Source organism: Myodes glareolus, chromosome 20 (genome assembly GCF_982192425.1).
Source record: "Myodes glareolus chromosome 20, mMyoGla1.1, whole genome shotgun sequence".
NCBI lineage: Eukaryota > Metazoa > Chordata > Mammalia > Rodentia > Cricetidae > Myodes > Myodes glareolus.
In genome coordinates this window covers 31479160-31500648 of record NC_142045.1, presented here as the reverse complement: position 1 = coordinate 31500648, position 21489 = coordinate 31479160, and the positions used below count along the sequence as shown (strand labels likewise).

The 21489-nt window shown below is 46.4% G+C and overlaps 1 protein-coding gene across 1 annotated transcript; it reads right to left on the bottom strand.

Annotated features, from left to right (window-relative positions):
* Window positions 1-10610: 10610 nt before the first annotated feature.
* Nhlrc3 (NHL repeat containing 3) lies at window positions 10611-21379 on the bottom strand. Its single transcript, XM_048424919.3, has 7 exons — window positions 21179-21379; window positions 20474-20626; window positions 19814-19961; window positions 16717-16917; window positions 15650-15741; window positions 13152-13264; window positions 10611-12727 (listed from the first exon to the last, which is right to left on the bottom strand). The coding sequence occupies exons 1-7, from the start codon at window positions 21260-21262 to the stop codon at window positions 12475-12477; spliced, it is 1044 nt and encodes a 347-aa protein (XP_048280876.1). The 5' UTR covers window positions 21263-21379; the 3' UTR covers window positions 10611-12474.
* Window positions 21380-21489: the final 110 nt, after the last annotated feature.

Sequence of the window (21489 nt, the reverse complement as noted above, 5' to 3'; positions counted from 1 at the left end):
TAAAAAAAACAGCAATAAAATGATTCCTAAAGACATTCTGTGATACTCATAGATCAGTGCCTGGCTTCCTTCTGCAAAGGATATAAACAAATACAGAAGCCCACAGCCAGATATTACGCCGAGAATGAGATACCTCAGAACACTCAATCCTAAATGGGACGTCTCTATCTGATCTCTCCCTCAGGCCTCGGGAGCGCCACAGAAGAAGGGGCAGACAGACTGTGCTTTGGGTATATATTTTGACTTCCAGTTTAGTGTTTGTATGTGATTCCTGCATGTGGGAAGGAGTGGGTCTGTGTGTGTGTGTGTGTGTGTGTGTGTGTGTGTGTGTGTGTGTGTGTGTTTCATGTGCCTTCCCTTGGGCTCTTTTCCTTATGGTTATTTGTTTCGTCCTATTCCAATATATGGGTTTTATTTTATTATTATTCTTAGAAGCCTGTTTGTTTTCTAATGAGACAGAAAGGGGGTGAATCTGGATGGGAGTGGAACTGGGGAGGGACTGGGAGTAGAGGGAGGGCAAACTATAATCAGGATATATTATATGAGGAGGGGAAAGCTGTTTTCAATAAAAGGGGATGGGTAATGCTGATGGCGGAAATGAGGAAAAGGTTGGAAGTAGACCTAGAAACATGTGGTTGGCTCAGAGATGGCTCCAATGTGGCAAAACGCTAGTGGTCCTTCAGCCATCAGGGCAGCACCCTGACAATATCTGCACTTCCAGCACCAATAGTCACCTTCACATAGCAGCGAGTGTGTTATGCCTTCAACAGGAAGTCATGACCAAGATTTATATACTAAAATAGCTACTGTATACTAGACAGAGAATTGCACTTCTACGGCATGCGTGTACTTAAAGGTACGACAGTCAAACGTGGGCTGCATGTGCAACAGCAGTCGTGTAGAATCAGCAGAGCAGAAAACATCCTGTCCCCAGTGATGCTGCCTTTCAGCGCATGGCACGTCTGTCTGCGGCACAGCTGGGTGAAAACAACCTGCCACATGCCAGTCACGCATACAGTTGTGGGTAGTGTATAATACTGGATGACACATGACTTTATTTTGGCTTTATGTATATGCTACAAAATAGTTTAGCATTGTTTTCTTCTTCTTACAAAACATAAAGTTACCAGTGAATCATTATGCCTTGCTATGCTAAGAAAAAGAGGAAAGGTTAGAAGGTAAGAATGTGGAGAAAACAAAACCACAGGTCACACACACGGTGGGCATTTAAGTTAATTTAATTAATTTAATTGCAGCCATTATGTGAAATAGTATATATGGTGTTCCCCCAGAAACTAAAAATAGAATTACTATATTATTCAGAAATCCCACTTCTGGCTATATACCCAAAAGAATTTAAACCAGTATGGTTTAGGGGTAGTTACACTCTTATACATATGGATCCAATTTCAACAACTCTAAGATATGGAGGCAACCTAGACATTCATCATGAAATGAGTGATCCACACACAGTCTTTGTAGTGGTTTGGAAGAGAATGGCACCCATAGGCTTATATGTTTGCATACTAGGTCCCCAGTTGGTGGAACTGTTTCAGAAGGATTAGGAGGTTTGGCTTTGTTGGAGGGTGTGTGCCACTGGGACAGCCTTTGAGGTTTTTGAGGGTCTCATGCCATTCTCAGTGTGCCCTCTCTGCCCCCTGCTTGCAACCAAAGATGTGAGCTCTCGATGTTACTGGTTCTGTGTCTTCATTCTACCGTAATGGATTCTAACCCCTTGAACTGTAAGCTCAATTAAATGCTTCCTTCTATTGAGAGAGAGAGAGAGAGAAAGAGAGAGAGAGAGAGAGAGAGAGAGAGAGAGAGAGAGAGAGAGGGCAGCAGCAACATTAAGGCATTTGCCCAAGGTGAGCATATAAAATCTGTGTTCCAGAGGTACCTTTTGCTGATAGCCAATCTTGCTGACGCTGGTTTTAAAGGCATGAAAAAAGAGTCATTTTTGGGGAGCCATCTTTTGGGGGTGACTTCTGCCGTGATCCGAGTCATCGCAGGTTTCATACATTCCAGGGTAGGAGCATGAGGATTAGAAGTGCTAAGTAGGAGGAATAGAGATAAGAAAGAAACACAGAGACCCAGGAAAGTAATGGGAGTGCAACTCGGTGAATTCTGAATGCTAAATTCACTCACATTTATTTTTCATATACTTTGAGACATCAAACCATTATTTCCTGAGAAAAAGTATTTGATATTTGGAGCAGTGAAAACACCTAAGACCAAGTGTCCTGCAGTCATTCCCTAGGTCAAACCTCCTCTTTCAAAAGAATTCTCTGGCCTTTGGTCAGGGTGAAGTGGATCGACCTCTCTGGGCCATCTTCTCGTCAACATACCAAGTAGCCACACCCTAGGTCAGGGTGTGTAGCCACACTTGTTAACAACTTTGAATAAGCTCAAACTCTGACCGTTAGATTATCCTGTCTGAATGCTGGCCTTCAGACGCAGGCTGTGTGTGTTCAGTCTGTTCTGGTTTATACTAGGTGTCCATGGAACCTTTCCCTCTCAGGGTCTTTCGATCACCCATGCCCTTTGCCCCATCAGTATCCCCTGCTGTCCCAATGTTACATGGTGATTGTGCAGCACACGGGAAGCCTAAGCTGACTTCACTCCCCACCCCCTACAGCTGAAGGGGCCTGGGCTGTTTTGGTGCTGGGGTCACATGCGGTATGGGGGGAAAGTGAGCCCCAAATAGAAATGTGCTGGAAACCAAGGCTCTTAGAAGTGTCCCTGCTGCTCACCAGACTGTGATTCAGTAGTCACCTCAGTCTTCTCTTTAGTAACACGGGAACATTGTTTTCTCCTAGGTCACCATTGCTGTGTGTATTGGATACACAGCAGGCACGGATGTCTGGAGCTCACATTTTTGGGTCTCCACAGGTCATGGAGAATAGCCAAGGCTTCACATTGTGTGGCGGTGCTGGAGTCCCTGAAGAGGGAAAAGGGTGAAAGGGCAGCAGCAGAAGACTCCAGCGTGTCGGAGATGCCAGTACCATGGCTACCAAGACCAGCAGCAGCAGTGGAGTGGGGCTGACCTGAGCTTAGGAGATCAGCTGTGTGTGCCACGAGGGTAGAGCTGGAGAAGCAACTTGGGCCTTTGATGGGTCAGAAGATTGTGAGTGAATCCATATGAGATAATGAGTCATTATGCTGTTGGAGTTTGGTTCCACTTTGATGTGATTGTGACCCTGTCCTGGCTCTTCCCTCTTGGAATAAGAAAGAATTGTGCTCATTTTGATTTCACAAGAGACCATGGTTGAGAGATTTTGATCTTTTAGAAATAGACTTTGGATTTTTTTAAGGGACAACTTTTAAATTGTTTAAGTATATAAAGACTGCGAGACTTTTACATTTGAAATGTTTTGTATTGTGATATTTATTAATGTGCAGCATTGTGGGTGAAGGAGAAAGGAAAGGTTATGGCTTAACAATGAAGTATTTGTGTGTCAAGTTGACAAGGGTCAATTTTGCTGGCTAGTATTTATGTCAACTTGACATAAGATATAGTCATCTAAGAGGAGGGAATCTCAATTGAGAAATTGCCTCCATACGACTGTGCTGTAGGTAAACCTGTATGTATGGCATTTTCTTAGTTACTGATTGAAGGGGAGGGCCCAGTTCATTGTGTGTGGTGCCAGGCCTGGGCTGGTGGCCCTGGGCTCTATAAGAAAGCAGGTTGAGCAAGCCATGAGGATCATGTCAATAAGTGACGTCCCTCCATGGTCTCTGCATCAGCTCCTGACCCCACATCCTGTCCTTGCCCTGCTAGAGTGCCTGTCCTGACTTCCTTCGATGATAAGGAAGTATAAGCCAAATAAACCCTTTTCTTCCCAAGCTGCTTTTGGTCACGGTGCTTCAACACAGTTACGGTAACCCTAACTAAACACTGCTCAGCTTCCATTCAACTCTTACATGTGGAAGGTAATTACACGTTATAAGGTAATTGAGTAATTAATTTATGCCATAAGCTCACAGAATGGCTAAGGGGCAGGTAGAAAAATGAATTTGGCCTTTTAGATACATAATTCACTTTTCTCATTTGTAAACTAACCAGCAATGACAAGCAATACACTTCAAAGATCCAGTCAGCAAAAAGAACTCAACATACTCACCCCGTGAGTCCCCATGCACCACGCTCACCGTCCAACTATAGCTTTGCCTGGATAATTTGCTTCTGTCTGTTAGTCTAAATTACTACTATTATTTTATTTAGTACTTTTATTTTTTACTGAATTAAAACATTTTCCCTTTTAATTGTAGGACAAATTAAGCCATAAAAACATTATCTCCAAGAAGTGTGTCATGTGACCACTAGCCTCCTCAAGAGATAAGTGTGCTGTAGGGCAAGAGGAAAACCACAAGTGTGTTCAATGCTGCAGCTGCAATTTTTTTTCAAAGTTTATTAAATTATTAAAGTTTCCATTTCCGCCCCTCCTCCCAACACCCTCCCACTCCCTCCCTCCCCCTCCTCCTCCCTCTCCATCCCTAAGACTGCAGCTGCAATTTTTAAACTCAGGCGCACACGGAAGCCTGGCATTTTACTTCCCCAGCCATTCCAAGCCATGCCTACCATACGCGGAACTCTGCTGCCCTCTTCTGGGTGAAGGCTGTAACACAGGTACCAACTGTACCTTCCTTCAGGAAGCCCTGAGGAGTGGCTGCTCTAATTAGTCTGAAAAACTTCACTTTTGTAATAGGTTTTGTAAAAACAAATACAGCTGATAAATTCTGACTTCGAAATTTTTGTTTGATTATTGTTTAAAGTACGCAGTTGAAAATAAGACAATCCACCCATGTAAGTTGAGGGATTTTATTTTCATGAGTCTGATTTAATTTAGTGACTCTAAGAATGAAAGTTTTAGAATTTCCAGTTCCATTAACTATAAAATCACCAGCCCCTCATGTAGTCTCTCAAATTGAAGTTACATTTGACATGGATGCCAATGGTATTGTACATGTTTCTGCCAAAGATAAAGGAACGGGTCATGAACAACAGATTGTGGTCCAGTCTTCTGGTGGATTAAGCAAAGATGACATTGAAAATATGATTTAAAATGCAGAGAAGTATGCTGAGCAAGACTGGAGAAAGAAGGAACACGTTGAAGCAGTTAATATGGCTGAAGGAATTATTCATGACACAGAAACCAAGATGGAAGAATTCAAGGACCAGTTACCTGCTAATAAGTGCCACAAGCTAAAGAAAGAGATTTCCAAAATAAGAGAACTCCTTGCTCAGAAGGACAGTGAAACGGGAGAAAACATTAGACAGGCAGCATCTTCACTTCAGCAGGCATCATTGAAACTCTTTCAAATGGCATATAAAAAGACGGCATCTGAACAGGAAGATTCTGGAAGTTCTGATACTGGGGAACAGAAGATCAGAAGGAAGAGAAACACTAACAGTGGCAATGCATTGAGAGGCCAGGACAACATGAAGCTTCGGAGTAACGGGGCGTCCTGAGCAGAAGAGGGTCAAGCTTCAGTCTTTTTACTGTGTTTTTGCAGTAACCCATATAATTTCCTTAATAAATATATGTAGTGACAAAAAACAAACTGAAAAACCTCTAAGAACTAGAAGAAGCAAAACCAGTTACTTCGTTATCACCTTAGCCTCCCAGCAACGGCACACGAGGCAGCACAGTGGTTTGTGGCTACCGGATTGTAACCACGTTTTCTCCAACTGACAAACACTCCATCTTAGAGTCATTCATTCTTATCAGAGTGGAAGGAAAGACAATCACAGCCTTTGGTTTTCTCATTAGGACACTTCCTCCTCCTCTATCAAGAATAACCCTAGGAAGCAAAGGCATCGAGAAGTTTCATATCTACAACAAAATGCAGACTCCTGGGGCAGAGAGAGCTCAGAAGTTACAAGCGTTTTCTGCTCTTGCAGAAGATTGAGTTTGGTTTCACAACTGGCTCTAATTCCAGCTGCAGGAGGATCAAATGCCTTTGGCCTCTATCGACATCTACACCAGTGTGCACATACCCACACAGGAACAGATACATACACGAACATAATTGAAAATAATAAAGTATGTCTTTAACAATGTATCAATTGTGTAATGCTGCAGAGATAGCTCCACAGCTTAGAGCACTTGCTGGGTGAACCCGAGGACCTGGGTTCAAATTCCCACCCACAGAGAAGCAGGGCAAGAACACACATCCCTGTAAGCCTAGGTCAGCCCAGCTGAAACACCTCAGCAGAGTATGCTTTATGAGGCAGAAACAAAGAATTCTCTTAGCTCTGAAAAGCCTTTAGTCCTGGGTTTATGCAGCCAATTTTAGTCAATAGCTGGGTTGGTCTGCAACCTGAGATCCAGGGTACCAAGATGTATACCATCATGCCTACACTCACCACCTGGGATCTTATGGTCACTGAAATTCTTTAATTATTTAAAAAAAAACAACCAAACAAACAAAAAAACAAAATCCAATCTTAAATAGCCAAGTCCTGTAAATTTTTCTTTACAAAACTTTTTAATGTTCCAATAGAAAATAAAATTCTTATTTATTTAACTAATTGATTTAAAGGCAGGATCAATTAGTTAAATTAAAATACTTTAGTTACAAGCACATGCCTTTTAGGATAAACAAGAACAATGTTTTCAGCAAGCTTTATAAGAACCCGTAAAGAAGTAATGCTGGCACTGGCCTGGAAGCTTCATCCGTTTGGCTTCATTCACAGTTCTAGAGGTTCTGTTTCCGCCACTGAACGAGAAAAATACTCAATAATCATAAATGGCTGTGGGGCCATGCGAACGCCAATCGAGCTCTGCTGAGACGTGCCCACAGGTGCAGGAGCTGCACAAATGTCGTGAGAGTGACCAACGACTTTCTGGTTGGACTTAAAGCTTGCTCTGGAAGCCTTGCCTGGTAGTGTTGGCTGGCCAGGTCTTAGGCCCCAGAGGGCAATCAATCCTACTACCCTGCTAGAAGGCTGTAGTGATAAACCGTCCCTGTGAGGTTCTCATCTTCACACCTGTACATTACTGCGTCTCTATGCTCATCAGAGAAGCTTCTTTGTGAATATATCGACATTAATCCAGAGATCCACAACTGCTCCAAACACAGAGAATAAGAGACTGTGAACTTGTCAGCTCTAAATGGGACATCTACATCATCTCCAACATCCGAAAGCCTTGGGGGTGACTGCAGAAGAGGGTAGAGGTGACGTCAGCAGCAAAGCATCATCTCTTGGACATGAGAGCTGCTGCACACAGGACCACAGGAGCCATGACTGCACACACAGGACCACAGGACCACAGCAGCCATGACTGCACACACAGGACCACAGGACCACAGCGGCCATGACTGCACACACAGGACCACAGCAGCCATGACTGCACACACAGGACCACAGCAGCCATGACTGCACACACAGGACCACAGCAGCCATGACTGCACACACAGGACCACAGCAGCCATGACTGCACACACAGGACCACAGCAGCCATGACTGCACACACAGGACCACAGGACCACAGCAGCCATGACTGCACACAGAACTCAGAGCAGCCACGACTGCACACAGAACTCAGAGCAGCCATGACTGCACACACAGGACCACAGCAGTCATGTCTGCACATGCAGGACCACAGCAGCCATGACTGCACACAGAACTCAGAGCAGCCATGTCTGCACACACAGGACCACAGCAGCCATGACTGCACACACAGGACCACAGCAGCCATGTCTGCACACACAGGACCACAGCAGCCATGACTGCACACACAGGACCACAGCAGTCAAAATCCCGGCTCAGAGCAGGGGAGATGCATGAAGCCTACCGCTGAGAAGCTAGCTACTGGGGGCTGCAGGCTGCTGGAGGAGAGAGAACCTCTCTTCTGGGGCATTGTTTCCTAAAAGGCTACCCCTGCTTCAGTACATTGTCCTCTACCCATGCACAACCAGGTGGCACGAAGTTCATTCAGAACAAACACATGAAGTTGGGAGGAAAAGTGACAGGGGTGGGGAGGAACTAAGAAGGAGAAAATGAAGGATGGATTTGATCAAAACATAAGTTATCTACTATGAAACCTCAATGAAAATAATCTATTATACAAACAGGCTAAGGAAAACACTGTCGAAATAGCAAAGGCAGTTCAGCTAGCCTACTCTCCCTCCAAGAGGAACCTGCATTTCTTTTCTGGCTCACCTACAAAACATTAGCTTACATTGCTTTTCGGTCATATTAGCAAATGCACGAACCTTAGGAAAACTTGTTTTGCAGAGGCCTTGTGTCACGCTCACCTCGCCAGCGAGGAAGAACGCAACACCAGACTCTTCTTAACTGTGGTTTTATTCAGGATCTTTTCACCCTCTTACTATCTCTTGTTACCTCTTGCTCCTTCTCAACCTCTCGCTACCTTTCTCAACCTCTCACCCCAGGGAAAAGCCAGTCTACAGCTTAAATAGCCTCTGGGTAGCCTACCCCAGCAAGCCACGTGGCAGACGCAGATAGGTCCAGAAATGCTGAAGCAAACAGATCTTTAACGTCAGCCATATGTGGAGTTGTTCACACCTGAGAGCATTCACCGTTGGAAAGGTGGAAGGTGGGAATCAGCCCCACCTGTAAGGCATGGCATCACGTGGCTCTCTACAGTTCCCCCTATTTGTTTTAAATGCAACAGAGGCAAAAGTAACCTTGCATCCTGAACGTGTAGGGGGACCGTCCTGCTTCAATGGCTGTAACGGCTTTAATAATCATGGCTGCTCCGCGTTACTGAAAAAACCTGATCTTGCATATACACCACAGGCAAGCCAGGGAGACTAACACCAAAAGGTCTGCTAACATTCCATGCCCGCCCACTCCTTTAGATGTTTCATGGCAGTGGAGATCCAGGACGAGAGTCCTTCAGTCATTCCTGCATCCACTCGGGTAGAGTTCACGGTGACGATGATCATCCTCAGCTGTTCCATCACAGCATCAAGTTCTCCAGTCCAATTACCTAGAAGATAACTAGACAATTGCTTAGACAAATTTATAGCATGGTTCAGGTAATAATCAGTCACTACATCTGGGATCGTAGGGGTGCAATCCTCCAGCTGCATCAAGAAGTCTACCAGAGGCCTGCTGGACACTACGGGCTTTACTTTTCCCTTGGCCGCACTCGGCAGGGCGTAAACCCCGTTAGACATTGCCCCTTCAGGGAGGCCAGTCCGCACTGCTCCGCCAGTTCCCTGGCTTGCACAGCTATGGAGCCCATGCCCGTAGTGACGGCTCCAGCCCCAGGCCCCCCTGCCTTCCCCGCGGGGTTAGCCTTGCTCTCCGCGGCTGTGTTGGTGAGGAGTGTGGCGGGAGCCGACACCAGAGGTGCCAGACCGGTGACCAAGGCAGCACAGGCCGGCAACACAAGGTCCATGCCGGAGCCGCTGCAGCTCATGGGGCTGATGGGAGAGGCGGCGAACAGGGCCGCTTCCTTATTAGCAAACTCTCAACACCTGTGCCACCGTAAAAGAGGCGGTAAATTCTCACAGATTTAGCCAATGACCCAATCACCTTAAAATCCAAGGGCTTTTTGCATCCACCTCCCTGTGGATCCTGAAACATTAGATAAACCAAGCGTATATACAGCAATCTTTCAGGAGGACGTGAGTTCTTAAAATGCTAAGCAGTTCTTAAAAACTTAGGTCGCACTATGTAGATGTAATACAGTACTGCCTGTTTACTGCGTCTAAACCTTAACTGCGCTTTTATTATGATAATTACGACCAGTCCTGCCTGAAGTCAGCATAGTTTAGCATAGCCAAGTGGAACCGGAGCCACTCCAGCCTCAGAGCCCCTCACAGTTTCAGGTACACTGTAAGTCTTCCGGTTTGACAGCTTGTGGCACTGCTCTTATTCTCGGCACTGCTGTGGCACCTGCCAGGCTAGGCACCGACTGGGCTGGCGCAATGTGCCTTTCACCACAGCCACCTAGCAAAGCTCTGCTCCAGCTGCCTTCTAGCCACAGCTGCATTCGTTTTGAGTCCAAACTGGTGCACAGAGTGAAGCGGAACTCAGAGAAGCAGGCTTGCTGCTCTGTAACCACTGGAAGGACCTCCCTTAATCTTTTAGGGAATCTGGGCGTTGTCAGTCTGTCTGGCTACTTCCTGCTGAACAGGGATGTTGCATTCTTAGGGGTATTTTCTACAACATTTCAGGAGGTCTCGGTGATTCAAACCACATAAATCTCAAATACATCCTTAGGCTCTCATTTTCTGTGGAGACGAAAACAGAACCTCTTTTCCAAAACATCATATCCTTAGGCCCATATTTTAAATTCAAAATACCTTTTTTAGGAGTTCCTAAATTCAAATATCTTTCTCCTGTCCAGTACACAAAACCAACACAAACAATATAACATACATCTGTACACATTTACACTAACCCTGCTTTTGTAGCAGTCACATTAACACCACTCTTGTGGTCATTAAACCCCCGCTCTTGACACGGACTTCCCCTTTACCTGGGAATTTTTTCAGTGCACTATCCCTGCCCACAGCAAGTTCTGAGTCCAGATGAGAGGTTGTGTCCCCGTACGTCACTTGACGTTTCCTGGGTGTCGGCACCAATTGTCGCGCCCACCTCGCCAGCAAGGAAGAATGCAACACCAGACTCTTCTTAACTGTGGTTTTATTCAGGATCTTTTCACCCTCTTACTATCTCTTGTTACCTCTTGCTCCTTCTCAACCTCCCGCTACCTTTCTCAACCTCTCACCCCAGGGAAAAGCCAGTCTACAGCTTAAATAGCCTCTGGGTAGCCTAAACCAGATCTTTAACGTCAGCCATATGTGGAGTTGTTCACACCTGAGAGCATTCACCATTGGAAAGGTGGAAGGTGGGAATCAGCCCCACCTGTAAGGTATGGCATCATGCGGCTCTCTACAGCCTTGAACTGTCAGGCAAACTTGGCATGTGATATAATGACAGGACAGTTGGAAGGCTGTGTCAGGACATCTGTAATGCACCCCAGGCTCCAGACACCTGTGCCTGCTGTGTATCCAATACACACAGCAATGGTGAGCAAGGAGAAAACAATGTTCCCATGTTACTAAAGAGAAGACAGAGGTGACTACTGAATCACAGTCTGGTGAGCGGCAGGGACACTTCTAAGAACCTTGGTTTCCAGCACATTTCTATTTGGGGCTCACTTTCCCCCAACACCGCATGTGACCCCAGCACCCAAACAGCCCAGGCCCCTTCAGCTGTAGGTGGTGGGGAATGAAGTCAGCTTAGGCATCCCGTGTGCTGCACAATCACCATGTAACATTGGGACAGCAGGGGATGCTGATGGGGCAAAGGGTGATCGAGAGGCCCTGAGAGGGAAAGGAACCATGGACACCTAGTATAAACCAGAACAGACTGAACACACAGCCTGCGTCTGAAGGCCAGCATTCAGAAAGAACAAGAGTGGCCTGGAGAGGCAGGGAGATGCAGCTTAACGCCTCAGAGCGCTTGGCACACGTCCGTGTGGAGGGCTCTGACCCCCTAAAATATCTTGGAGGTAGATAAGTGCTAGTAGAAAAGTGAGTTCATTCTAAAAAATGGGATGGACAACAGCAATGAGGGACCCATTGTTGGCACTAACTCTTAAAATACCATTGATAAATCTCCATTTTAGCAAAGTGCTTAGGTGCTGGCTGTTGTCAACTTATTTGTAAAGGGTGAGATTAAGCATTTTGAAGAAAAAAAAAAAAAGACCAAAACCTTTGCTTTGTGTTTTCCTCAGAATTCACGGGAAGTCTGTAAGGCTTAGGTCTCCTCTACCTGGATGGTACTGTTGACTCTTTCTCACTCATCTCTTGGCTAATCTGAGGCCAAGCTGTCACTGCCTGCAGTTTTCACACATGCACCCTGCACGGCTGTCCTGTCTGTCGTGGTCCTCTTGCTCCTGCGTCACCATGCCCACTCTGTCCCTGCTGGACTGCAAGACAGACCATGCTGCTCCTCACTCCAGCATGCTCTGGACCTGGTGTGGCACTGTGCATGCACCAGACTGCTCCACAGCCAGCTCATCCACATCTCTCACAGGCCATTTTACAGATGTTAAACACACCAGTAGTTTCCAGTTCTTCACACGAAATCAACAGGCTGTCCTAGGAGCCCGGGGAGTTAATCAGCCTGTACATGTAACTTGGTTGCAATCACAGTTCCCCTTCACAACCCCATTTTGGGATTGCATTTCTTTCTTTAAAAGCTGCTTACGTGAAGATGCAGCTCAGTGCTAGGGCAGCAGCCTAGCGTGCATGAGGCCCTGAGTTCAACATCCATGACTCTCAAAAATGAAAAGAAAAAAAGAAACAAAAAACTCTTAGTTGTAAAACTAAGTCCCAGGAACCTCAACATGACATGACTCTTAATGACATCCCAACACACTTCTCTGGTGGAAGAGGTACCAATGGCCCTGTGCCTCGGTGGCTTGAAACACAATGACTCCGGGGCTCTGCGCTGCTCCTTGCAGCTCCTCCAGCAGGGCAGCCCTAAGGCCCGACGGCGGGAGTAGGGCTGGGCCCCGGCACGTATTTCTGCACTTGCTTTGCACCAATTTCTGCTACATAAACGGCTCCGGTCTTTTTGTCAACTTCTACAAGATGGGGCAGAACCTGATCAGCCAGCTGGATGCTGCTGATCACAGAACAGTCGCCAATGCCTCCAGATGGTGGGGCCGTCAGAACTGACAGCCTGCTGAGGTTCAGCTGGGCCACAATCAAGTACTTCCCATCCGGGGTGAACCTAGGAGGAAGGAGAATTCAATTATTACGATCATTCTTTCAATGCTTGCGTCCTCTGCAAATGGGCATGCTGCAGCAACAGAGAATCACTGCCTGAAGGATTCTAGGAATTCAAAACCGCATGGAAGTCTGGGATAGCAGAGGAAACTAAATGCCTGCCTGCATTAAGACAGGCTCGGCATAGGGAATGGAGGACGAGAAGCTCGGGAGGTCAACAGTGTGGACCCAAGCTTTGGGCTTCCTTCTGTGAGCGGAAATCTCCCAGAGGCCAAGAAAGCCTCGGACTATTCTTTGGAAACTTATTTCCTTCCATTTTCCCTGCTTAAACTTAACAATAAACACCTGAGACTTTCAGTTGCTCTTTAGAAGCTGGGGGGTCACACAACCAGCCAGAATGAGCATTTCAAACAAACAGCAATGGTTACCTAACAGCCGAAGGCCCCTCCTCCGTGAAACAGCTGTCCCATGCTCCTAACCACTCTCCAGTGTCTTTATCAAATACTTGGAGTCTTTTATTTCCTCGGTCAGCAACCCACACCTGTGAAATCAAAATTACGTCAGCTGGGAGAGTCCCACAACATGAGAAGAAACATGACTATCATTAGCTCCACACCATTGCCTCCATTAGCGTTTACAGGGCCCTAAAGATGGCACCTCTAGCCTCCATTAAAGGAGGGTTAAACACCTTGTCTGAAACGCACTAACAAATGTGAATGCTATAGTCTACCGCGTGTCTCTCTCCGCCCACAGCCCACAGGGCCATCAACCACACTAAACATGTAAGTACCTAAAATCCCGGGTCCTCTGCCACTGTGTAGCAGACCAGAGACACTGACGGGGGCAGACTCACCCACCCCTCTAACACACATCACCACCACTGCACAACTGAGCCGGCTCCTAAGCCAGGTCACAAGACACAGAAAAGCAGTCTTGTTACTCTCCCAGTGCAATCTCTAAACCTCTACCTGGGACTCCTGGGATGGGTCAAAGTACAGTCACCGAAGAGGAGGAAGCTTGGGTGTGACAGCAACACATAAAACATGATGGGTTTGATATCGGGTTTTATAGACTGTAATGAGTTACTAAGACACTCTTGTAATAAAACAGGAGGCTCAGGCTTGTTCTCAATAGCATTTATGGAACTCCCTGAGTTATACAATTCTAAGTTCACCTTACAGCACAGACCACACCCCTGGCAGATCCTTCAGATTTCCTGGGTCTGTGTAGCTCAGGGAGACCCTGACTTTATCTCCATTGGTGTGTACTAATTTTGGAAGCCACTGATTGCCTCTCAAACAGACACAGCACAGGACAGTGAGAGGCTGGTGCCCAGGCAGGTGGACAGTTCTAGCTTCCTCCTGATCCAAGATGGGTTTGCTCAGGGATCAGGCATTACTGCCTCAGACAGATGACCACGGAAGGAAAAGTCACGTCTCAGGACTGAAGGACATTCCAGATTATTTTCTTTCTTTCTCAGAGCACATTTGATCAAAAGAAAGTCTGTCTGAAAGAGGAAGTCCTTAACTGTGGAGTTAATTCACTCCACAGTGAGAGGCTATGACGGTGATGGAATGAGTCATATCCACTGTCATAAAACACCAGGTGCAGGGCGAGGGCGCAGGGCCCTAGCAGGGTGCTCTCCTGGCATGTAGAACCCGACAGCTGGGGCAATGATCCACAGGGATGTAGGGAAAGGGCTGTCATTTGTCACGCCTCAGCAATCTCAGGCTGTTCCTCCAGAAGATCTTGCTAGCCCCTAAAAACCTTCCTCATCATGGTGAATTTGACTGTGTCAGATTTCTCATGCTTGGCAAAGTGGAATTTAATAATAATAACAATACTATTATTATTATAAATAGGGCTTGCATCAATAAAGGCAGGTTGACACAGCACTGTGCATCAAAACATTTACTTAATACCACAGGTATGACCCCTTAGAACTAGCCGTGCCCACCAGAAGCCGCAATCTATAGAGGAGCAGCTATGCAACAGCACGCTGTGCGGCAGAGAACAGCTATGGCAGGAAACACGGCTGACGGAGACGTGCCTGGTAGAAGGTAACCCCAGGATGCCAAGGGGCAAAGCTGGAGGTGGGGGGCAGTAGCTGAGGCGGGGAAGCTGGGAGAGAAAGGACAGGAGTCATGGAGAGGATAAGCCTCTGGCACTCATCTGCCCGCTGCCATCAGGGCGGCCTTCCCCACCTTGTGAACTAGAGACAGCTCAAACACTTACAGTACAGTTTTCCTAGCAGAAGGCAAAGTTCTTTTCTGGTTTTGGATTCATTACCTGTCCCTCTTGTCCCTGAAAGACTACAGACTTATCTAGTTTGCGAATTTCTAAGTATTTGGAGAACTTCCTCAGAATAGAGCTCACACATCTCACACTTGAGAGCAAGTGTGCACAGCCACCTCTGGAGAAATTGCCTAGACGCGCCTACTGTGGCTCGCTTTAACTGTCACTTGGTATAACCTAGGACGGCCGGGGAACAGAGCACTCAACAAGCAAAACCTACAGCAGGTTGGCCTGTGGTAACGTCTGAAGGGGACTGTCTTGGCTGCTTTAATAGATATGGGAACCCTCAGCTTATGTGGGTGGCATCATTCCCTAGGCAGGGGGTGCTGAGCTGTGTAATAATGCATGAGTGTGAGCAAGGCAGCACGGGCCTATGTAAGTGTCTATGTGAGTGTGTCTGGACACTCATTCCTCTCTGTGCTGACTGCACAGCAGAGACTCTGAAGTTCCTGCCTTGACCACTTTCTCCCTACCTGGCTTTCCATCAAGTTTGTTTGTTTGTTTATCACAGCAATAGAAATGAAATAGAAACATCGCCTAATACTCAAGTCCATCCACCCAGACACACACATCAAGATACGCCCACCCACCCACACGCATGCTGTTCCAAACACAAGGAGGCTGTGTTTACCCGACCGACTGCGTCAAGTGTGACACTGTGAGGTATGCTGAACTGCGCAGGTCCTGCTCCACTCTCTCCACGCAGCCAGAGGATCATGAAATCTATAAATGGTAAATACACACAAGCAATGAACACATAGAATGCCTTATGCATTTACACAATTTTAAATTAATTTTGTCTCACAAACTACAGAAAAAAAAAAAAACAAAACTACACACCGAGGACCCGAGTATTGTCTCCTAGTCCTGTCTGGATCTGTCTAGCTCACGTGCTCCTTCCAACAATCCACTGCTCCATTATCTCTGCCTGAGCTGTTCCGACTTCTAAAGCACTGCTCAGAATTCCTGCATTGGTTGCTTCAAACTAGTTCCCCATGTACAAAAAGTTAACTTTTGTTCAAATTTCTTTTTCTTGTCCTGAGACAATTATATTATGTAGTCCTGGTTGGCTTTGTACTATGTACTTCAGGCTTGCCTCAAACTCCTAGCAATCCTCCTGTCTCAGTCTCTGGAGTGCAGGAATTACAGATGTGTGCCATCATGCCCTCTGTTAGATTTCTATAGTCTCCCTCTTGTCTCTGGAAGGAGTTACAGTCTATGTACAGAACTCTTTCTCTGAAAAGACTAGTTCACTCCTGACACACCACACCTGAGAATGTGGCCTTTGGCTGCAGAGTTTTAAGGCTGTAATGAAGTTCTTGTAAGAGGGAGATATGAGAATCAGGCACACAAAGAGGACACACAGTGAGGAGGGCAAAGTCACCCTGTCACAGCTGCAGGAAGTCTGGCAGGGATCCAGCTTCCTGGCTTCCCCAGTGTATGCAGGACAAGAAATCCTCAGAAGTCCTTTAAATTCTCACACCACCTCCAGTCCCTGGGAGGCATCTCCTGGCCCTGGTGGACATGCAGACCCATGAGAGAATCATTTGCTGTTGGCAATCCCACCCGTCTGTTTTCCTCGTATTGAGCCTTTTACACAGCTTCATGTGCAATATGGCTACATTATGCCAAGCAGCAAACAAATCAGATTCTGTTATAAAATAATATCCTTATGATCACAGCAAGTTAAAGATTTACCTTGGGACAGTTTGACTAATCTGTTATTCAATCCCCCGTCTCCATCCACAATGTAAATCTCTCCCGTGTCGTCTACATATAACTCTGCAGGGTTGTCAAACTGCAGCGGGTTCAAGCCCGTGCCCTTCTTGCCTGGGGTACCCAGGACTTGAACAAGATCACCCAGGGAATTATACTTCTTAACCGTGTGGCCATAGGATCCTGTAGAGATGGACAAGCACGTTTAGAGACACCGCACAGCGTGCACATCCTCTTCTGTAAGCTAAAGGCAAATCTGTCACTGGGCTGGAACGGCTACAGAAGCCAACGGACTTGCACGCACACGTGAACACAACAGGTGACAGCAAGCAGCCTGTCCTAAGGTCTGAGCAAACCTGCCGATGAGTTAGTATCCAATCACTCCAAATTCAGGAGACTGCAACCACAAAGGACTACAGCAAAAACGCTGGCTCGTTACACAGAAAGCTTAGAACAATCTGTGCACGGTTCCCCTTTAAAACACACTGCTTGCAAAATAAATCCAGAAGGAAGTAAAAAACAAGCAACTTACAGTCAAAGCTGTTATTTCAATCATCCATGTACAAGTTTTAAATGTTCAGAAGTCAACAAGAAAAATTCTCTATAAAACAACACAGATTTTTTTTAAAAAAATACATTTTTCTCCTAGCAGAAACAAATTCGAAATTGATCACTTCTTGAGAGAAAAATCATCTTGGCGCTAAAATAACCATACAAGTTAAAGAGTAAAGTAAATAAGAGCAAGTAAGGAGGCATGTGGCAGTTTGGCAGAGGCCAGGGTGAAGGCACAGGAGGCGGAAGTAGCCAACTGGCACCCATGACTACTGATCTGACGCACGGAGCTTCCAGAAGGCAAGCGAGTGAGCCCACATTACCAGTCTACCCGGAGAACCACCTGACCACTGCACTGGATCTGAACGCCTGGGCTGAGGTTTTAGCCACAGAGAGCACGACATATCAGAGAAAGCACAGCTCAAGGTTTCTGAAGACTCGGAAAGGCAGAGTACTTAAAATTTTTTAAGTGGTTGACTTGCAGCCAAATCTTCATTTGAAGAAATCAATTCATTCGGAAAATGGGAAGAACATAAAGAGTTTCTCGGCCGTGAGGTGGAAAACAGGACACAGTGGAAAGAATGGGATCATCCGAGCCACGTTTACCTCTGGGAACCAGGGAGGTTTTCTTCTTTTTAGAGGATGGCATGATCAGAGTAAATTAAAAATAAGGGTCTTTCAAGTGACCTCTGGGGACAGAGGAGAAAACAGTCAAATTTCACTACAGTACTGCATAAACTCAGATATACTTCCAAGAGTTTTTTTATATAAATAGTTTATTTTACTTTATTTTCTGTAGGTGAGTGTTTCCCTGTATGTATGTATGTATGTATGTATGGGTACAGTGCCTAGAGAGGCCAGATGCGGGCATCTGCTCCCCATAATTGGAGTTACAGATGGCTGTGAGCTGCTGTGTGGGTGCTGGGAACTGCACCCAGGTCCCCTGGAAGAACAAGAGTTCTAAGCCACTGCGCATCTCTCCTGCTCCTGGATCTACTTACAAGTTCAAGGCCAGTTTTACTAGGACTTAAATGAAAAACTCCTGGGAAGCCAAGACGTAAATCTCGCAGCGGCCTAGGAGAGCAAGGTGAAGATGGGGAACTGAGGAAGCCATGCAGCTTGTAAGCAGCAGCATGGCAGAGCAGGATGCAAGTGTTCAGAGACACACGCCCAGGCTTTGGCAAGCGTCCGAAAGGAGGAAAAAAGAGATGAGAGGAAGAGAGAGGAAAAGTGATGCTTTCTAAAGACTCAGAAAGGGGGCAGAAGGAAAAGGCTGCGGCTGCCAGTCTTGAGCTGCCGGACCAACGTTTACCTCCCAAAACAAAGACTAAACGAACAGAGCGCTGGCTCCCTAATGGACCGCTCGCTAATGAACCGCTCGCTAACGGACCACCTGCTCACTACCTGGAGCCCAGACAGCTTCTGCACCCTGTGAACAAGAGTGACAACAGCTGTCCTCACAGAAACTTAGGCCTTACTGGTTCTAAAGAGTGGTATGTGAATTATCAAACGCGGGGGAAGCAGGATGCCCTTCAAGCCAGGGACATAAGCAGACCAACAGACACTTGCAACACCCCCGCTGATGACCCCACTCCTGCTGGCCTCTCCAGGCAGTAGGAACTGGCTCTGGTGTTGCTAGGACGCACCAGCGGCACAGGTGGAGCACAGCCTCTGAGAAGCCAGAGTCTACTCTGTGTTTCAGCACTGCCTACTAAAGGCATGGGATGGTAGGAAGGTTTCAGACATGCCTAAGGCAACGGAATTTCAGAGCTGTTAACACCAGTTTCTGCTAACCTTTTCTCTCTGGGCAGCAAATTGTGGGTTCTTGTCCCTTCATCCTCTCAAAAGACAACTGGTATAAATGGGAGTTAAGAGGCCACGGATTTCGTTTAAAATACTGACATCTGATTTGACTTTACAGAGGTTAGGGTTAGTCCAAGAAGAGCAACTGAAGGGTCAAAGGAGAAAGATCCTGAACTGGGATGCGGGGGGAGGGGGAAGGGGAAGGGGAAGAGAGAGATAGTTCAGTTTACCAGGAAAATGCTTGTCACTCAAGCACAAGGACCTGGGTTCCATACCTAGAACCCACATATGGGGGTGGGGGGTGGAGGACTAAAACCCCACTGAGGATGCATGTGTGCACTGTAATCAGCATTGAGATAGGAGAAAGGAAGCTGCCAGGGGCTCACTGGCCGGGGTACCCCAGACTGCTTGTGAGTTCCAGGCCAGTGAACAATCTTGTTTCAAAAGACAAGGTTGATGGCCCTGAGGAACAGACACTCTGGCCTACACCTCCCCCCACCCCACCCCCACACACAGTCCCTTGACAAGCTTAAAAGATCATGATTACAGCATCATTGAATCCCTTGATTCAACAGGAATATGGTATAACAAATGATTTTGTGAAAATATTAAAGAAAGTATGATTATATTCAGCAATGCTAGCCTTAAAACGAACAAGCAAGAACATGGGCAAAGATCTGACTTCCACCAGGAAAAGCAATTTAATAGACAATGCTACACATACCACTTCCTACGTCCGTGATCCAGACGGACTGTTCATACGGTGTGCCGGTGACAAATATACCATGGGGTGTGTCAACTGTATAATTCCAGGCTCGAAGGAAATATCCATCCTCTGTGAACACTAATACCTTGGGGATGTTATCCCCTCTCTGAAGGCATACAAAAATAACTGCTTAGAATCACTTAAGAGGAATGCTAATCTTTACTTTTGTCAGAGAGAAATCAAAATTAAAGGATAACTGAGAAACCTAGCAATGGGTAAAAAGCTAGCTTCAACACTTAACAATAACATCACATACAAATCAAAAATGTGTGCTTGAAGCCAACTCAAGATTGTCGCACAATTAGCATAATATAACATAATAAATATAAAAATTAATGCAATTGGCCATCAAGGGTGGTAAATCATTTCTTCCCTTCCTGTTTTTTTTTTTTTAATGTTCAGGTTGAATGTTCTTCTTTCTTTTCTGTTACGATCAAACTGAATATGGGAGATTGCTAAGAAGATAGGAATGTTCTCTGAGCAAGCTTGACAACCCGAGTTCCATCCCCGAACCCCTTCGTAGGAGGAGAGAACCAAATCCCAAAAGGTGTCCTCAGATCTCCACATTCACACTCTGATCTCACGGGCTCGCATATAATAAATATTCATTCCACTTACTTGAGCTACATACACTAACCCGTTGATGGAGTCAACTGCAACAGAAAATGTCGAACCAGTGAAATACTCCGAATACTTGGGCCAACTCAAATCCAGCCGGAAAAGAGAATCCTCCTTTCTCCAGGGTACGTAAAAAGCAATTGTCCTTGAAACCTCAAATAAAATAAAATAAACCTCAGATTCAGTTTACCTTCCAGGTTAAAAACCAAAACAGTCTATATGTGTGTTTCTCTTATCTTTACAGCTTGCCTTGACAGCCAGAAGGTAGCCAGAATAATTCCAGATAAACAGGTTTTGATGTCTAAATATCATAACAACCACAATAAAAGGTTTGTAAATTGCTCTAGAGTGTAGTAAGAGCTGGGAGAAAAAAAAAATCCAGTATGTACATGTACTTTAAAAGGATATGTTTATTTTTATTTCGACGTATTGTGTGAGCCCGAAATATTTTATGTGCACCAAGCGCTCACAAAGACCAGAAAGGGCATCAGGTCCCCTGGATCTGGAGTGACAGTGGGGGAGTAAGCAGTCATGTTGGTGGTGGGAATCGATCCCTAGTCCTGTGCAAGAGCTCTCAACCTCCGCGACTCCTCCCCAGGCCCGAAACGCATACTTTTTAGCACTAAAAAATTCGCCAGCAGCTGAGCCTCTGGGGTTGCACCCCTCGGGTCACCCACAACCGACAGCCTCATCCCCGCTATTCACCAGAGGGTCACTGAACCGCCAGTGCAAAACCAGACAGGAGAGAAAGAAGACGGCGCCTCCCACGCAGACCCAGGCTCTCGCCATCCTGCGGGTCCTGGAGGCGAATGGTCGGCGGGGACTGAAGCGGCGTCTGGGGCGGTCGTCAGTCTAAAGCTCCGGAAAACTAGAGCAGAGAAACTTCTAAATTCCGGGTTTCCGGCTCCTCCTTTCCCCGCCTCCGCCCCCGCCTCCGAGTCAGGTGCCCACCGTGTGACCCAGAGACCACGCTTCCCCGCTCGGCGGCGCTCCTGGCCCCGGGCTTCTTCCAGCCG

Bases quoted from the DNA above. Each gene is read 5' to 3' on its own strand.
- Nhlrc3 (XM_048424919.3), bottom strand. From the start codon at position 21,262: ATGGCGAGAGCCTGGGTCTGCGTGGGAGGCGCCGTCTTCTTTCTCTCC. The intron at 19,962-20,473 runs GTAAGTGGAATG...GTATGCCTTCAG, and splicing joins GGTTAGTGTATGTAGCTCAA to AGAGGGGATAACATCCCCAA. The intron at 15,742-16,716 runs GTAAATCTTTAA...TACCATTTATAG, and splicing joins ATTAGTCAAACTGTCCCAAG to ATTTCATGATCCTCTGGCTG.